Genomic DNA, 17,244 nt, shown 5'->3' on the forward strand with positions numbered 1-17,244 from the left:
GTTATATTAATTGCAATAACAAAATAGTCCCATGGAACCATTCTGTTTATTTACACAAGACACAGACAATCATGACTTGGGGACCTCCCAAAATCCATTTCATACCCCGGTCAGAGCTTTCCTGGGTCTGACAGGATATTACAGCAGGTCTGTCAAGTGGGAAGACATCACTGTAGCCATCCTTCAAAGAAGCATCCAAAGAAGGACTTAGTAACTGAGTAGAGTCAGAAGGCTTTTTACAACCTGAAGGAGATACTGTACAGCATTGATACTCAAGGCACCTGATTTCAGCATGGAGCTTGTGGTTCAAACAGATGCTTCAGAACATGGTTTGAGTCAGTGTTATTACAGCTAAATAATGAGAGTCAGGATCAACCAGTTAGCAGGTGACTACTCCCCAGAGAGTATTGTTGGACTATCATAGAGAGGGAAGCAATTGCTGTGGTTTGGTCGCTGAAGAGGCTGTGACACTACCTGTTTAGGTCTCACTTCTGGGTTCAAAGTGACCACTGGTATCTCACATGGCTCATGCAAAGGAGGGAAAAAAACAACTCTTCAGGTCCATCATCTCCCTACAGGGTATGGGCCGTACAGTGGAGCACCAAACCAGGACTGGCCATGGCAAAGCAGGTTCCTCCTCTTAGACAATGCGAACTGCCAAGGGAATGGCTGAGTTTCTACTCACATTTCATCTGGAGGGGCAGTGTTGGAAAATGTCTAATTTTCCATGATCACTCCAGTATGTAGACGGATGCCTCTGGTATTTTGACTCTCTGCACCGAGACACTGCTGAAACATTTTGAAGCTGGCTATACTCCTAATTGGCATATTTAACTTACCAGTAGGTCCCTAGAATATGGCACAGAGTGTACCCAGTGCTTGTAAATTAAATGTTTATAATGGGATCCAGCACCAATTGTGCCATCTACTACAATGATAATGCAAAAATTACTTCAGGTCTACCACTGTAGCCTGTCTGTGTAATTTTATAACTGCAAATTTAACCTGCCAAAATAACACCTTTTAACAGGCCTAAACCTTCCATTTAAGCATTAATAAGTCACCCTTAAGTAGGCTTTACTCTCCATAAGGCAGGGTGCATGGAATTTAAAAGTAGGACTTGTAAACATTTAGGGCCTGATTTAGATCTCAACGGATGGGTTACTCCCTCACAATGATGATGGATATCCCATCTGCCAAAATATAAATCCCATTTTATCCTATGTGATTTATATTTCAGCTGACAGGTTATCCGTCACCGTTGTAACGGAGTACCTCTTCCCCCGAGATCTAAATCAGACCCTTAATGTTAAACATGTTCTTGCAGAGAAAGGCCCCAAAAGCTATTTTCACTGTAGGAGGGTTAGCTGCAGGTCTGGGCATAATTTTAATTACGTCAGAGTAATTGGTCTAATTTTGGTTATTTCACGGACAAAATCTATGCAAAATGAGCTTGTTTATGCCACCACTTCATATTGCTTAATCTTAGGGAGAATGTTTTTGCAAGATGTACCATTCGGGTAATTTTTGAACTCAGGTGGCATTTTAGGTAATTTTTTTACCTAAGCCATCCGTTCAGGTAATTTTTTAGCACGAAACTACAAATTTGAATGCAAATGGCAGTGTTTTGAATGCAAGTAGCAGTTACTTTAATGTGGATGGTCAAAAACCATTTCAGGTAGATATTTTTTACTGGAGCAGACCATTCAGGTAATTGTTTAATGCAAAACTGCAAGTATGAACATGAGTGGTAGTGTTTTGAATGTGAGCAAATGGAAATCAACTTTTTTGAGTTTAAGTTTTTGTTCAGTGCAGGTCACATTTTGCTTAATTATGTGTCATTTTCTGGTAATTTTGGATAACTCCGCAACCCGGAATTACACAAGTTACGCTCACCCATAATTAGATGTTCTATAGGAAAGCATTGGGATACAATATTACATTTAATGTTATCATCTCCTGATAGGAAACTGATTCAAATTTAATTCTTGAACTTTTTGAAATATTTATTACAAGTCCAATTCCCTGCTGAAGTCTAATTTATGATAAATATTTTAGTAAAAGCACTACTTGAACATTACCCTTTTCCTGCCTAAAGCTTTTAACAGCTGATTTGCATGAGCTACAACTTTCACCTAGGAGCGAAATAGCCCCCTTGGTGAGGTTTTAACTTGGTCCCAGAGCTAAGACAAAGGCATTAATTGTGGGGAGGTGCTCCCGTTCCTCCGTCAAGATGACCATTTGAGGTGAGGACGGGCCATGTAGTTAGCAATGGTTCTTTGGATAACATTAGGATGCTTTTGGCAAGTTCTGTCGAGTTCGGTTGTATCATGAATTTGCTGTAAATGGCAGTGATTTTATTGCTGATTTTTCTTTTGATGTATTGCTTTTATTTCTAACTTCAGTACTTAATTATTTGACAGAGTATCTAATTATAAAAGGCAGAGAAATTTTCTGAGTATGTAAAGGTAACAAAAAGCCATTCGGAGATGATGCCTAGGTGAAGGATTAGGAAATGCAGTTAAATCTTCTAGTTGCTAGACATCTAATGCTTCCAGATGGTGACAAATATAGACAACCTTGTTAGATATTTACCAATATATTATGATCCTCACAATATTGCTTGTCTTGATGCCCATTTATCACGTCACAGGGTCCAACATTTCTTTTTAATCAAGTAAAGAGTTTTGTTTATTTTTCCTTTGAGTTTTCCAAGAGTCTAATTTCATCTGATTTTTGTTCTAAATTTAGTGTTGAGTAACATACATTTCTGGAGTCCAAAAACTGTTTATATTTTATAACCTAGTGTTCTGGTAAAAGCCAAGTACTGTACAATGAATTTAAAACATCAGCAGAAGCCCCACTGCCAAACCACAATACATTAAATTATTGAGATCTGATTACTAGAAATGCCCATTGCATGTCATTTATTTATTTTCTGGCATATTTATGAAAGAAAACCTTTGCAATGTTGACATTGCTGTGAACGATTATCAGGGGCCAGATCTCTCTTCTTTCTGCAGAGTCCCTGTAGTGCAAGCCCGAGTGAAAGCATTGAGCTTGTTTCTGCTATCAGAGAAGGGGACCTGCACAGCAGAACATATTGAACCTCCAGCAGAAGTTCAAAGGCATCATTCTACATAACTATATTTGTCCCAAAATCTCACAGTACCACTAGTCATTGACCTCCATTTGATCTGTGCAGGAGGTGCATCCAGCAGCCACAAAGTCAAAATGATTAACATAGCCATTGTCCATACTGATTGATGAACCAATCCAACTGGATTTGGAACGCTTAACGATAAATCTTGCAACTCTACTGCACTATGCACAAGGTGATTAGTGTGTGTTCTTGCTAGTCTCCCAGTAGGGCCATTCTCTCTGCGTGGAGTGGGAGTTGAGGCTCTTTTCCTTTTCTAGAAAATAGAGTGGTTTTCTGGTGCCAATTGCATGTCAGGACATCTGGCATGGAAGCACTCAGTCCCAACAATTTCAATATTGGGTAGATTATGAAGAGGTTGAAACATAAATACATTTAAGTGTCAGCCCATTTTGCATATCCATCAGCTGCGAATACAAGCTCAACCAACAAGGTGAGTCCTGAGGCACTGGCCTATATATGGATGCCTTCCCCATAACATTTATTTCCTGTGCATTGTAGAATGGGGCAGTAGTGTCTGTACCACAAAAGAAGGGGAGGTCACACTTGACAATGTCTGAATTCTCTCCCGCTTCCTGCACTAAGGCAATGTGTAGATATATTCCTGTATCATAAATTTATTTAACTTGCTACCATCTCAACAAAGTCTGCAAGTGGAAGATGCACAAAGGTGGCTCCACCAGGGTTTCACAATTATCTATCTATATCTAGAGCCACTGCAGCAGTGTCAGCAGGTACTGTGGGATCGCAACAGGTCACAGAGAGCTTGGCACAGATGGCAGGAACAAAGCTACAAGGTTGATATGGAATAAAACTACATTGTGATTTCCGTTATACAGGATAATTGGCATTTCTGAGTCATTTTATCTCTTTCAGTGGGTTTGTGAGATAGATGTATCATCTCAACCCATGGTCTTATTACAGTTATTCTCAAATAATTGGTCAAATCAGCATACACACCATACACAACGAAATTGTCTGATTTTGAAATTTATAAGCAAATTATACTGCATGAAAAAGAGATCTTAACATTAGGAGATCCAATTGCTTCTATCAGTCAACTGGCTGAAGCTTGACATCTGCTTAAAGGAAATAAGTAGGGCTTAAATAAACACAGGTTGTATATTTGAATAAATAATACATTTAATAGTTACGTTTATACATTTTCTCTACTCTTCTTTGGTACCTTATTTATATTTCATAAAAACAATTTTGACACTACATTTCAATCTGATTAAAACAATAAAAATACAAACCAATATTAATGAAGCAAGACTCTCTTTTAGCTCAGTGTGTGTAGTGCTTTTTGCGAACTAGTTAGTGCCTCTCATTTAATTACTTAGTTGCTATGATGTAATGGACAGTTCAGCTGATGCAATTGATCTTGAATGAGCTGCAAATAATGTGTTTTGGGTATATTGTCAATGACTAAACACAACCTACAATCATGAGCTTCATGGTACCAAATCAGGATTATATTAATTAGAAGAAACATTGTAGGACATAAAAGCCTAACATGAAAATTCTGTCATGTCAAGTCCAGGACACTGCAAAGGTCTAATGTTTCCTTCTTGATTGTCCAATGAAAGGGAGATGGCTGCTGGTAGCAAAAAAATCACCTTGGCATTTTTTGTGATTCTTGATTGCAGAAGAGGGAATATCCATCAAGTCATATTCTGCTTGTCTCAGTAGACCGCACTGGGATAGAAAGGGGACTAATCATGTCCGATGCAGAAGGTGGAGGGCTTGGTTGCTTAATTTATGCATGGAGACACATACAGCTGTGCAGATAAATGGAGCAAGTTTAGAGCGTGTATTCTTTATTTATTCATGAGCATTGCTGCTTTGTTATTCTGCCATACCTAATTTGTCACAACTCCTAGACACAAAGGAAGAGCCAGAGCCTGATACAGAAGGTCTTTACACATTGCACCAGCGGAGAGGAGCCATGAAGCAAGCCAAGGTTCATGACGTCAAGTGCCACGAGTTCATTGCTACCTTCTTTCCCCAGCCTACATTCTGCTCCGTCTGTCATGAATTTGTCTGGTATGGTCCTCCAAACTGTTTTGCTGTCTCCACTTTTACAGCTATGCATATTATATTTGAGCTCTCTCTTTCCATGTGCTGTTTTCTGAAACCACTGATGTGTGTGGTGATTTTTTTAAAAGATTAAACTTGTTTTTTGTATTTGTGTTCGTTACGCTTGTGTTGAACTCTGAGAATAATTAAAACAATTAAATGTTTAGAAGAAAAGTAATATACTAATTTAAGATCTTAAAAAACAATTTCTGCCATTTCTAATGGCAGACCTGTTGCACCTTTTGATCAATGTACTAACATTGGAGTATAGTAGCAATGCAAGTTACTAAGGCCCTCATTTTGACTTCGGCGGACGGAAAAGTCCGTTGGCCAAAGTCTCGAAGGGTAGGTTGCCGCCAGTGCGGCCTCCTCCATGCCGGCCCCATTGCTGGGTCAGCGGGTGAAAACTTCCATCTGCTGGCCAAGAGGGAAACGGCCTACAGCATTGTCACTGACTCGTAATGGAGCCGGCGGCAATGCTGTAGTGCATAGGGTGCACCAGCACTCATCGCAAAGTTTGCTTTGCAGACAGTGAACTTTGTGATGGAGCTGGTCAAGGGGGCTCCTGCACTGCCCATGCACGCAAAGGGCATGGGCATGGACAGTGCAGCACCCCATCTCCACCAGCCATTTCATGGCGGTCCTACCGCCATGAAACCGCCGGCGGAGAAGGGAGTCATAATCCCCAGGGCATCGGTGCTTGCAGCGCTGCCCTGGCGGATTAGGACCGCCACACCGTCCTGTGGAGGAAAAGGTGCTGGTGCTGGCGGTCCGACTGGAGCGCTACGGCTGCAGTCGTAATAATGTGGCAGTCCGACCACCACCATGACCGTGGTAGTCTGAAGATCGCCAGGGTCGTAATGAGAGCCAAAATGTCTGTTAACTATCAATAAGGCCATTATTGTGTTTTGCTTAAATGTCTTCAAGTGTTTGAAAATCTATGTACTCAACAATATTAAAATATCAATCAAACGAATCAATTTTAAGGTCTTTCTGTAAATAATGCTTAAATCAATTATAATATGTACCAGCAAACTAAAATTAATTTTATCTTTGTAGGGGTCTTAACAAGCAAGGCTACCAGTGCAGACGTAAGCAACTTTGTGTTTTTTCAGTGTTGCATATGTAGGTTTTAGGATTAATTTTTGTTTAATGTTTTGTGGGCAAACAAATCAAACTGTATTCCGTGTTAACAATTAGTCTGACATATGGCGGCATTCTCTGGCATTGACTAAGTGTTTTATCTCTAATTTTTTTCAGAATGTAATGCTGCAATTCACAAAAAGTGCATTGATAAGGTCATAGCCAAGTGTACCGGCTCAGCGGTAAACAGCAGAGAAACAATGGTAGATATAATTTCCAGTAGATTTTAGGATAATTACACAACTGTTTTGTTATTTATTTCTTTTGCTTCTAGTCATCATGAATTTGTGGATGTGTACACAATTTCATAGTATTAGCATACCCACCTCAAATCAGAGGAAACCTGAAGCCTCTTGCCACAAAGTCCAAAAAAAGAAAGCATTACAAGTTTATGTGTTCCTAAAACAATAAAACATATAACCGACTACTACACAAAATCAATTTTAAACTTAAGGATGCATGAGTGTTTTTTTGTTAAAAGACAAGACTAGAAACTGTAAATATCGCACAGTGGATGATATATTTAGAGAATGAAAGTGTATTTTGCTTTGTACATTTTAAAGATAACCTATGTTTCTTCTTTAGGCAATTTTCACTAGAGCATAGGAGGCAAGCAACAAACCGGATGTAGTGTAGACAATGAGAGGCTTCACCTGAATGTAGAAACACTTCAACCTTCTGATTACAATTGAAATTTCCTTTTTTTATATTTGTTTATGAATTAAATTACATATTTAATCATTTGTGTATTTGTTTGATGAATGGTTGTTTCTGTATTTTTTTTTGTATTATTTTGTCCTTCAAATTATAGAAAATGCTAGGCCAGGGTCCCTGACTTCCAGTAATGACTCAATGGGGGGCCCGGATTCCAATAATGATTGGTTACGGGTATCCGGGTTCTAGTAAGGATTATGTAGGGGTCCACAGAAATCAAAAGGTTAAGAATCACTGTATTGGGGAAATGAGCTTCAGATACAGTTGGATTAGAACCAGTTGAATTAGACACGCAACTGTGTTTCAGCTTTATTGACCTAACAGGGCAATCTTTAATTGCTTACAATTTGAGCCACCACTGAATACTTAACACAAAATAATTACATTTAAAGAATAAGAATTACATATAGTAGGTGTTGGACCTGGATTTTTGACAGGGTCATCCCCGAACTTTTTTTTGCCTCCTTCCTCCTATTTTTGTTGACCTGTTGTTGTTGGCTTTTGACCTCTGGGCACTTTACCACTGCTAACCAGTGCTAAAGTGCATATGCTCTCTGTGTAAATTGTACTATTGATTGGTTTATCCATGATTGGCTATTTAATTTACTTGTAAGTCCCTAGTAGAGTGCACTATATGTGCCTAGGGCCTGTAGATTAAATGCTACTAGTGGGCCTGCAGCACTGGTTGTGCCACCCACTTCAGTAGCCCCTTAACCTTGTCTCAGGCCTGCCATTGCAAGGTCTGTGTGTACAGTTTCACTGCCACTTCGACTTGCCATTTAAAAGTACTTCCTAAGCCTAGAAATCCCCTTTTTCTACATATAAGCCACCCCTAATGTGTGCCCTAGGTAACCCCTAGAGCAGGGGGCTGTGTGGGTAAAAGGCAGGACATGTACCTGTGTAGTTATATGTCCTGGTAGTGTAAAACTCCTAAATTCGTTTTTACACTACTGTGAGGCCTGCTCCCTTTATAGGCTAACATTGGGACTGCCCTCATACATTGTTGAATTGGCAGCTGCTGATCTGAAAGGAGCAGGAAGGTCATATTTAGTATGGCCAGAATGGTAATACAAAATCCTGCTGACTGGTGAAGTCGGATTTCATATTACTATTCTAGAAATGCCACTTTTAGAAAGTGAGCATTTCTTTGCACTTAAATCTTTTTGTGCCCTTCAATCCACGTCTGGCTAGGTTTAGTTGACAGCTCCTTGTGCATTCACTCAGACACACCCCAAACACAGGGTACTCAGCCTCACTTGCATACATCTGCATTTTGAATGGGTCTTCCTGGGCTGGGAGGGTGGAGGGCCTGCCCTCACACAAAGGACTGCCACAACCCCTACTGGGACCCTGGCAGACAGGATTGAACTGAAAGGGGACCTGGTGCATTTCTTAGACACTCTTTGAAGTCACCCCCACTTCAAAGGCACAATTTAGTATAAAACAGGGCCTCTGCGCTACCTCATTAGACACTTGCTGGAGAAGAAACCTGAACCAGAAACTACATCCTGCCAAGAAGAACTGCCTGGCTGCTCAAAGGACTCACCTGTCTGCTTTCTCCAAAGGACTGCTGCCTTGCTGTTGGCCTGCTGCCTTGCTGAACTCTTGTCTGGCTGTAAAAGTGCTCTCCAGGGGCTTGGATAGAGCTTGCCTCGTGTTCCCTGAAGTCTCAGGACCAAAAAAAGACTTCTCTTTTTCATTTGGACTCTTCATGCGACGAGAATTTCTACGCACAGGTTGCTCTGTGGCGAGAAAATCGCCGCACACAGACGCTGATCGACGCGATGTCTTCGGGGCGACCGGACCTTCGACGCACGGCCTCGCAAGGACAACACCGCCCGACTTCCAGAGGGGAAATCGACACGACGCCTGCCGTGAGAGCGAAACTTCGACGCACAGCCCTGCTGAACGATGCGCAGCCGGAAAACAACCAGGAGAATCCACGCAGAGACCCCGGAACATCTGGTAATCCCCGCGACCCACAGAAAGAGACTGTCCGCGCACCGGAAAACGGCGCACGACTTCCCCGCGTGAAAAATAACGATGCAAGTCCGTGTGTGCTGGGGAGAAATGGACGCACACACCATTTTTCCACGTATCTCATCTTCTGCGGCCCTTTGCTGGGATTTCCACTCCAAACCAGGTACTTTGTGCTTGAAAGAGACTTTGTTTGCTTTTTAAAAACTAAAGACACTTTATATCACTTTTCAGTGATATCTTTACAAATTCATATTGCATCTTTGGTCGTTTTGACCTGCAAATACCCAGATAAATATTATATGTTTTTCTAAACACTGTGTGGTGTATTTTTGTGGTGCTATATTGTGGTATTGTATGATTTATTGCACAAATGCTTTACACATTGCCTTCTAAGTTAAGCCTGACTGCTCGTGCCAAGCTACCAGAGGGTGGGCACAGGCTAATTTTGATTTGTGTGACTTACCCTGACTAGAGTGAGGGTTCTTGCTTGGACGGAGGGTAACCTGACTGCCAACCAAAAACCCAATTTCTAACATTGGTGATCAGCGGTGAGGATAGGACTTGTGTTTGTGCAGTGACATACAGTAGCTAAGTATTTCACTACCTACCCACAGTTGAAGGTCAACTTGATTTTTCATCTTTTTGCTTTTGGTTCTCTGATGTCCTCCTGGATATACTATTGATATTTTGGATTTTGGATTTTGGTTTTTGCCTGTGATACCTTATCAGATTGAGAATGGGTATCTACTGTGTGTCATTCTTTGTGCCTACTGACCACCTCACTAAGCCTGACCTAAGGAGGCTTTGCAGAAAATGGGGCCTTCCTGTATCAAGGAGATCTACTAAGATGGAACTGCTAGATACCTACATAACCTGGGGGGAAGAAAGATGGGCAGAGGAAGAGGCAGCAAAAAACCAAATGACTAAGTACTCCTCAGATGAGGAGGAGGACCGCTCAGATGAGGAGGAAAACTACTCAGATGAGGAAAGAGAACTAGTGAGAGAGGCTCCTAGCTCGAGAGCGGGAGCTGGAGGAGCTAGATGACTTTATTGAAAGGGCTGAGGCAGCAAGACTCTTAGCCCTGGAAGAAGAAAGGATTGCAGCTCAGGAGCTGAGCTGTGAAGAGCCGAAACTGGAGGCCGGAAGGGCTGAGTCCAGTGCAGATGGTGGCAGCAAAAATCTTTTCATCCGGTACTGCTGAAGAAGGGCACTAGCCCAGAGATGTGGTGCCCAACTTGAAGAAGGGAGTTGACACACCCCAGGTGGTTCAAGGGTATGAGGTAGTTCCCGTTATGCACAGGGTCCCTGAGAAGGATTGGGAACTGGCACAGGGAGTGATATTTCTACTGGGAGAGGGACACTTTACTGGCTCTAGAAGAGAGTGACAGAGAAAAGGGTTCCCCCCTGGTGGACGTCCTGGATACAGAGTGTAGAGACATCCCAGAAGAGTATGGGTTGAGTGTCAGGGACAGTCAGATACTGTCTCACCAGTCTCAGGCGGGTGATGTAGAGTGCTTTTTCAAGGCTGAGTCACTGGATGGTTGGGTGAAGGGTACTGTGGTTAATACATGCGAAGGGCACAGTGATGTAATTGCTGGAGAGCATGTGTCTGGTCCTTATTTTCCAGAGCTACCCCAACACCAGGTGGAGTGTGAGTTATCTGACCCCAGGGAGCTTACAATGGAGGCAGACTTCTGGGTGCATACCAGAGAGTCTGAAGAGGCATTTGGGGGGCTCCTGAAGGGAGTGGCCTAGGTGTGTCCCAACCAAGTGAGGTGGGAGAGGATTGTAGTGTCCCAGGTAGGTCCCAGGTCCTCGAGGGTTCCATGAGGGAACGCCAGGAGGGAAGCCTAGCCTGTACCGTATGGCCACCTGTTGAGGGAAGCCCCGCAGTGTCAGAAGAACTTGGGGGGGGATGACTGTAGCTAGCATCCCAACAGTTCTGGTGTCTGGCAGTACCACTCCTAGTGAGGGGGTGCAGAATTCCAGACAGAGGGTTGAGAGGGGGTTGCGGACCCCAGTGGAGGACCTGGAGAGTCAGGGGTCAGCTCTGAGAGCAGACCCCCCCAAAAATGACCCAGGTGAAACCGTTTCTGGTTTGGGGGAGATCCAGACTCTGCCAGTTGGGCAGAGGTCAGGAGACCTGCTCCAACCAGACTTGTGTGTGGCCCTTGGGGATGGTGTGTCCCTTGTGGGGGGTGAGTGTGCCCCCCAGGAAGTCCTGGCATGCCAGGCAATGGTTCAACCTCAGGGTGGTGACTCTGGGTTGGATAACCAGGCTCAGAGGTTAAACTCTGACCTGGTGGGGGGGTCAGTGTGCCCCCCAGGAAGTCCTGGCGTGCCAGGCAATTGTTCAACCTCGGGGTGGTGACTCTGGGTTGGATAACCGGGTTCAGAGATTAAACTCTGACCTGGTGGGGGGTAGGTGTGCCCCCCCAGAAAGTCCTGGTGTGCCAGGCAATTGTTCAACCTCAGGGTGATGACTCTGGCTTGGATGGCCAGGTTCAGAGGTTAAACTCTGACCTGGTGGGGGGTCAGTGTGCCCCCCAGGAAGTCCTGGCGTGCCAGGCAATTGTTCAAACTCAGGGTGGTGACTCTGAGTTGGATGGCCAGGTTCAGAGGTTAAACTCTGACCTGGTGGGGGGTAGACGTGCCCCCCAGAAAGTCCTGGTTTGCCAGGCAGTGATCCAGTCTAAGGGTACAGAACCTGGGCTGGAAGGCCAGGTTCAGGGTGTTCCCCCGGACCTGGAGGGAGGGGCTACTGATAACAGTGCCCCTACCATGTTGTCTTCTGAGGAGGCCACTCCTAGTTGGAGGGTGCTGGACCCCAGAAGGGAGGGCAGGGGGAGGGAAGCCTCACCCCGGGCCCTAGTTCAACCTGAAGGTACAGACCCTAGGTTGGAGGGCCAGTTGCAGGTTAACAGCCCTGGACTGGTGGAGGAATGGTGCAGGGCGGCTGCTATAAGCACCCTGACCATGTTGGACTCTGGGGGAACCGCTCCAGGAGGGAGGGTACGGAGCCCCAGAGGGGAGGACCAGGTTCAGGCTGTCATCCCTGACCTGGTGGAAGAGAGAGTGGTTAAAGGGTGCCCAGCACCTGGGGCTACCGCCCCCCACTCTCCACAGCCCCAGTGGTGGGAGAGCCTTGAGAGGCCTGGGGCCTGGATCTCATCCCTGACAGCTGTCAGTAACCACTGTGGCTTGCTGTCCAGGTGGACAGAGTTATCCCTGGGGAGGGGACAAGAGTAACACCCCGGGGGTAGAGTGGGCAACACCACTGTGTTGGTCCTGGTGGTACTATCCTGCTCCTGGGATACATCTGTGAGCAAAGTAAGGTTAGGTGCTGCACAGATGGGATCCACAGGTAAGGAGAAAGGTTCCCCATGGGTTGGCTTAGTGGGCCCTGAGAGTATGGACAGAGGGATCCAATTTGAGTCAGGAAGGCGAAGAACTGGAGCATGCCCCTGCTGTTGTGGGCCTGGGTCCTTGTTCTATCGCCTCAAACAGGGAAGTACATCAGGATAGTGATTGTTCTCCCCTGGCTTTAGGCTGGTAGGGGGTCATGTTGGACCTGGCTTTTTGACAGGTTCATCTGCGAACTTTTTTTGCCTCCTTCCTCCTATTTTTTCTGACCTGTTGTTGTTGGCTTTTGACCTCTGGGCACTTTACCACTGCTAACTAGTGCTAAAGTGCATATGCTCTCTGTGTAAATTGTACTATTGATTGGTTTATCCATGATTGGCTATTTAATTTACTTGTAAGTCTCTAGTAGAGTGCACTTTATGTGCCTAGGGCCTGTAAATTAAATGCTACTAGTGGGCCTGCAGCACTGGTTGTGCCACCCACTTCAGTAGCCCCTTAACCTTGTTTAAGGCCTGCCATTGCAAGGCCTGTGTGTGCAGTTTCACTGCCACTTCGACTTGGCATTTAAAAGTACTTGCCAAGCCTAGAACTCCCCTTTATCTACATATAAGTCACCCCTAATGTGTGCCCTAGGTAACCCCTAGAGCAGGGTGCTGCGTGGGTAAAAGGCAGGACATGTACCTGTGTAGTTATATGTCCTGGTAGTGTAAAACTCCTAAATTCGTTTTTACACTACTGTGAGGCCTGCTCCCTTCATAGGCTAACATTGGGGCTGTCCTCATACATTGTTGAAGTGGCAGCTGCTAATCTGAAAGGAGCAGGAAGGTCATATTTAGTATGGCCAGAATGGTAATACAAAATCCTGCTGACTGGTGAAGTCGGATTTCATATTACTATTCTAGAAATGCCACTTTTAGAAAGTGAGCATTTCTTTGCACTTAAATCTTTCTGTGCCCTTCAATCCACGTCTGGCTAGGTTTAGTTGACAGCTCCTTGTGCATTCACTCAGACACACCCCAAACACAGGGTACTCAGCCTCACTTGCATACATCTGCATTTTGAATGGGTCTTCCTGGGCTGGGAGGGTGGAGGGCCTGCCCTCACACAAAGGACTGCCACACCCCCTTACTGGGACCCTGGCAGACAGGATTGAACTGAAAGGGGACCTGGTGCATTTCTTAGACACTCTTTGAAGTCACCCCCACTTCAAAGGCACAATTTAGTATAAAACAGGGCCTCTGCCCTACCTCATCAGACACTTGCTGGAGAAGAAACCTGAACCAGAAACTACATCCTGCCAAGAAGAACTGCCTGGCTGCTCAAAGGACTCACCTGTCTGCTTTCTCCAAAGGACTGCTGCCTTGCTGTTGGCCTGCTGCCTTGCTGCACTTCTGTCTGGCTGTAAAAGTGCTCTCCAAAAGCTTGGATAGAGCTTGCCTCGTGTTCCCTGAAGTCTCAGGACCAAAAAGACTTCTCTTTTTCATTTGGACTCTTTGTGCGCCGACGCTGATCGACGCGACATCTTCGGGGCAACCGGAACTTCGACGCACGGCCTCGCAAGGACAACGCCGCCTGACTTCCAGAGGGGAAATCGACGCAACGCCTGCAGTGAGAGCGAAACTTCGACGCACAGCCCTGCGGAACGACGCGCAGCCGGAAAACAAGCAGGAGAACCACGCACAGACCCCGGAACATCTGGTAATCCCCGCGACCCACAGAAAGAGACTGTCTGCACGCCGGAAAACCACGCACGACTTCCCCGCGTGAAAAATAACGACGCAAGTCCGTGTGTGCTGGGGAGAAATCGGCGCTCACACCATTTTTCCACGTATCTCATCTTCTGCGGCCCTTTGCGGAGATTTTCCACTCCAAACCAGGTACTTTGTGCTTGAAAGAGACTTTGTTTGCTTTTTAAAGACTTAAGACACTTTGGGCCTCATTCCAGCCGAGGCGGGCGGCGGTCGCCGCCCGCCTGGCTGGAACCGCCAGATGGCCGCTCTGCGGTCGAAAGACCGCTGGGGCCATTCTGAGTTTCCCGCTGGGCCGGCGGGCGCTAGCCAATATAGCGCCCGCCGGCCCAGCGGGAAAGCGGCCTGCAACACTGAAGCCGGCTCCGAATGGAGCCAGCGGTGTTGCAGGTGTGCGACGGGTGCAGTTGCACCCGTCGCGCTTTTCACTGTCTGCTAGGCAGGCTGGCGGGAAGGGGGTCAGAATCCCCATGGTGGCGCTGCTTGCAGCGCCGCCATGGAGGATTCGGCCAGCCGGGGTTAATCCGGCGGGAAACCGCCGGACCCGGTTTTCTGACCGCGGCTGTAATGGCCCAGGAAGCACCGCCAGCCTGTTGGCGGTGCTTTCCGTCGTTCGCGGCCCTGGCGGTTTTTACCACCAGGGTCGGAATGACCCCCTTTATATCACTTTTCAGTGATATCTTTACAAATTCATATTGCATCTTTGATCATTTTTACCTGCAAATACCCAGATAAATATTATATATTTTTCTAAACACTGTGTGGTGTATTTTTGTGGTGCTATATTATGGTATTGTATGATTTATTGCACAAATGCTTTACACATTGCCTTCTAAGTTAAGCCTGACTGCTCGTGCAAAGCTACCAGAGGGTGGGCACAGGCTAATTTTGGATTGTGTGTGACTTACCCTGACTAGAGTGAGGGTTCTTGCTTGGACAGAGAGTAACCTGACTGCCAACCAAAAACCCTATTTCTAACAGTAGGTTTGATTTTCACAAAAATTTCAGATGTTAAAAGAACAATTACGTATCTTCAAGGATCTCCTTACCTTTCAGATTCACAAAGAAAGATTCAAAATTGACATGCCACATCGATTTAAGGTCTACAATTATAAAAGCCCAACCTTTTGTGAACACTGTGGCACACTGTTATGGGGACTCGCAAAGCAGGGATTAAAGTGTGATGGTAAGTTGTTTATACATTGCTTTTGAAAATATTTCCCAGTGCACTCATGGCACATTTCTTTCTTTCAAAAAACAAAGGAGGTGCCCTTGACTACTTCTTCGAAACATGAGTATGGCATAAGATTTGGCTGTGTTATCAGTCCAATTTCTATGAAGCTATGCAAAGCATTTGCAATTGATACACTATCTAATGTGGACTATGGTCTGAAAAGCATTTACTCCATACATAAGTAACCATGATCATGTACTGGTTATATCACTTTCTTTCTGTGTGAGCTGGATTTAATACAAATTTTCTCTGATATAAGAAAGCCTACATGCAAATATGCGTTAATCAAAGAGGCGTCTTGAAAATTATACATAGTGCAGATGAAGTTCCTTTCCGGCTTTCCTATAGGAGGGTATTAAGTCAGATATTCCCATGTTCATTGATGCAAGAAGACCACAATGTGATAGGTATAATAAGGAAGCTATTAAAATATTCTTTTTTTTTCAGAGATTCATTTTACATGCTGTCTGGTGCAAACGGAAATGCATGCACAATTTCTCCAGTGTAATGGCATTTTTGCATACAAACGTTATCAAATGTGATACAACCTCCATATAATGTTTTTCTTATTTAACACTGCCTCCATGCACAAGATATGCCTTGTAAACCCGCCTGAATTCAGATATGTTGTGCAGTGTCGGGCCTCCATTTGGGCTGATTTCTCTGCCCCACGAAATAGTGAGAGCTAGTCAGATTTTCAGTTTTATTAAAAAAGGAAATAATCACCAATTAACCTCTTTCTTTGTAAATTTTCCTCCTTCGTATTTATTGTGGATGTCGTAAAACCGAAGCGTTTTTAATGTTTATTATGTCTAAAAACTCAGTCGTAGTTTTCATGCATTTGGTTTATAACATATAATGGCATCCATGTACATTTTCCCTGTTGGAGAGGATCTCCTACCGATCTGAGCAAATCTTGATCTATATGTTATATTTAAGAGGGTTTTTATGCAACTGGTCTTTAATGTAAAATATGTATTTTCTTCCCATTCTTGGAACAATGGGCCTCTGACGTGACCAATGCTCTGAAGCCTGGAGGCATTCTAGCATGATAAATTATGTATAGACAAGGATAATTTATGTGAAATTTTCTATATATGGCCTTTTATCAACTTCTTCTCCGGAGGGACTTCTTAAGCATAAAGCTAGGTAGGAGTAACTCAAAACCAACAACGTGCAGAAAAATGTATGCAACTGAAGGATTACTACCAGTTACAAAGCAGCCGCCTGCATTTTTATTAGGGACCACCACAGCAGTGAGTCGTTATGGTCCAGCTCAGTGTGATTCGCATTTAAGGAACATGTTGCTCTAACTTCCTTCAAAGTTCCACTTTTTAATAACATGGCTTTGTTTTTTTGTTAACAGAATGTGCTATGAATGTCCATCATAAATGTCAGAACAAAGTTGCTAATCTTTGCGGAGTTAATCAGAAACTCATGGCAGAAGCCCTTTCAATGATAGAGAGCGTCCAGCAGGTAAGATTCCTATCACCAGATATGCTGCAGTGGTACAGCGCCAAACAAGGATTCTGGTCTTCACTGATTAGCATGCATCTGCCTTGTGCCTAAGTAAATATGGTATGTCATGTGCAAAAAATCTGAATACCGTCCTGCATGCTGCCCTTAATTATCAGATAGCTGATATTTCATGTAATTCAGCAGCATACTTGATTTACCAGCATAATTACCAACTAGATACTAAGAATGAAAACGCCCACCCACCCCTCATGTTTTCTTTTAATCATTTGATTAAAATCAGTTGAAGTCAAGAAAACCATACATGTAATACTTGTTCCAAAAATCTGAATATGTACCCTGTACC

The 17,244-nt window shown here is 44.3% G+C and overlaps 1 protein-coding gene across 1 annotated transcript in view; it reads left to right on the forward strand.

The window, feature by feature from the left end:
* Positions 1-17,244, forward strand: part of PRKCQ (protein kinase C theta) — a 437,429-nt gene that overhangs the window by 121,674 nt on the left and 298,511 nt on the right. Inside the window, exons 5-9 of the mRNA XM_069229272.1 lie at positions 5,044-5,206; positions 6,299-6,330; positions 6,500-6,585; positions 15,245-15,374; positions 16,789-16,898. Coding sequence (XP_069085373.1) covers positions 5,044-5,206; positions 6,299-6,330; positions 6,500-6,585; positions 15,245-15,374; positions 16,789-16,898 — 521 coding nt within the window. The remainder of the gene's footprint in view (positions 1-5,043; positions 5,207-6,298; positions 6,331-6,499; positions 6,586-15,244; positions 15,375-16,788; positions 16,899-17,244) is intronic.

The sequence above is a fragment of the Pleurodeles waltl genome, chromosome 4_1 (assembly GCF_031143425.1).
Source record: "Pleurodeles waltl isolate 20211129_DDA chromosome 4_1, aPleWal1.hap1.20221129, whole genome shotgun sequence".
In the NCBI taxonomy this organism is placed as follows: Eukaryota; Metazoa; Chordata; class Amphibia; order Caudata; family Salamandridae; genus Pleurodeles; species Pleurodeles waltl.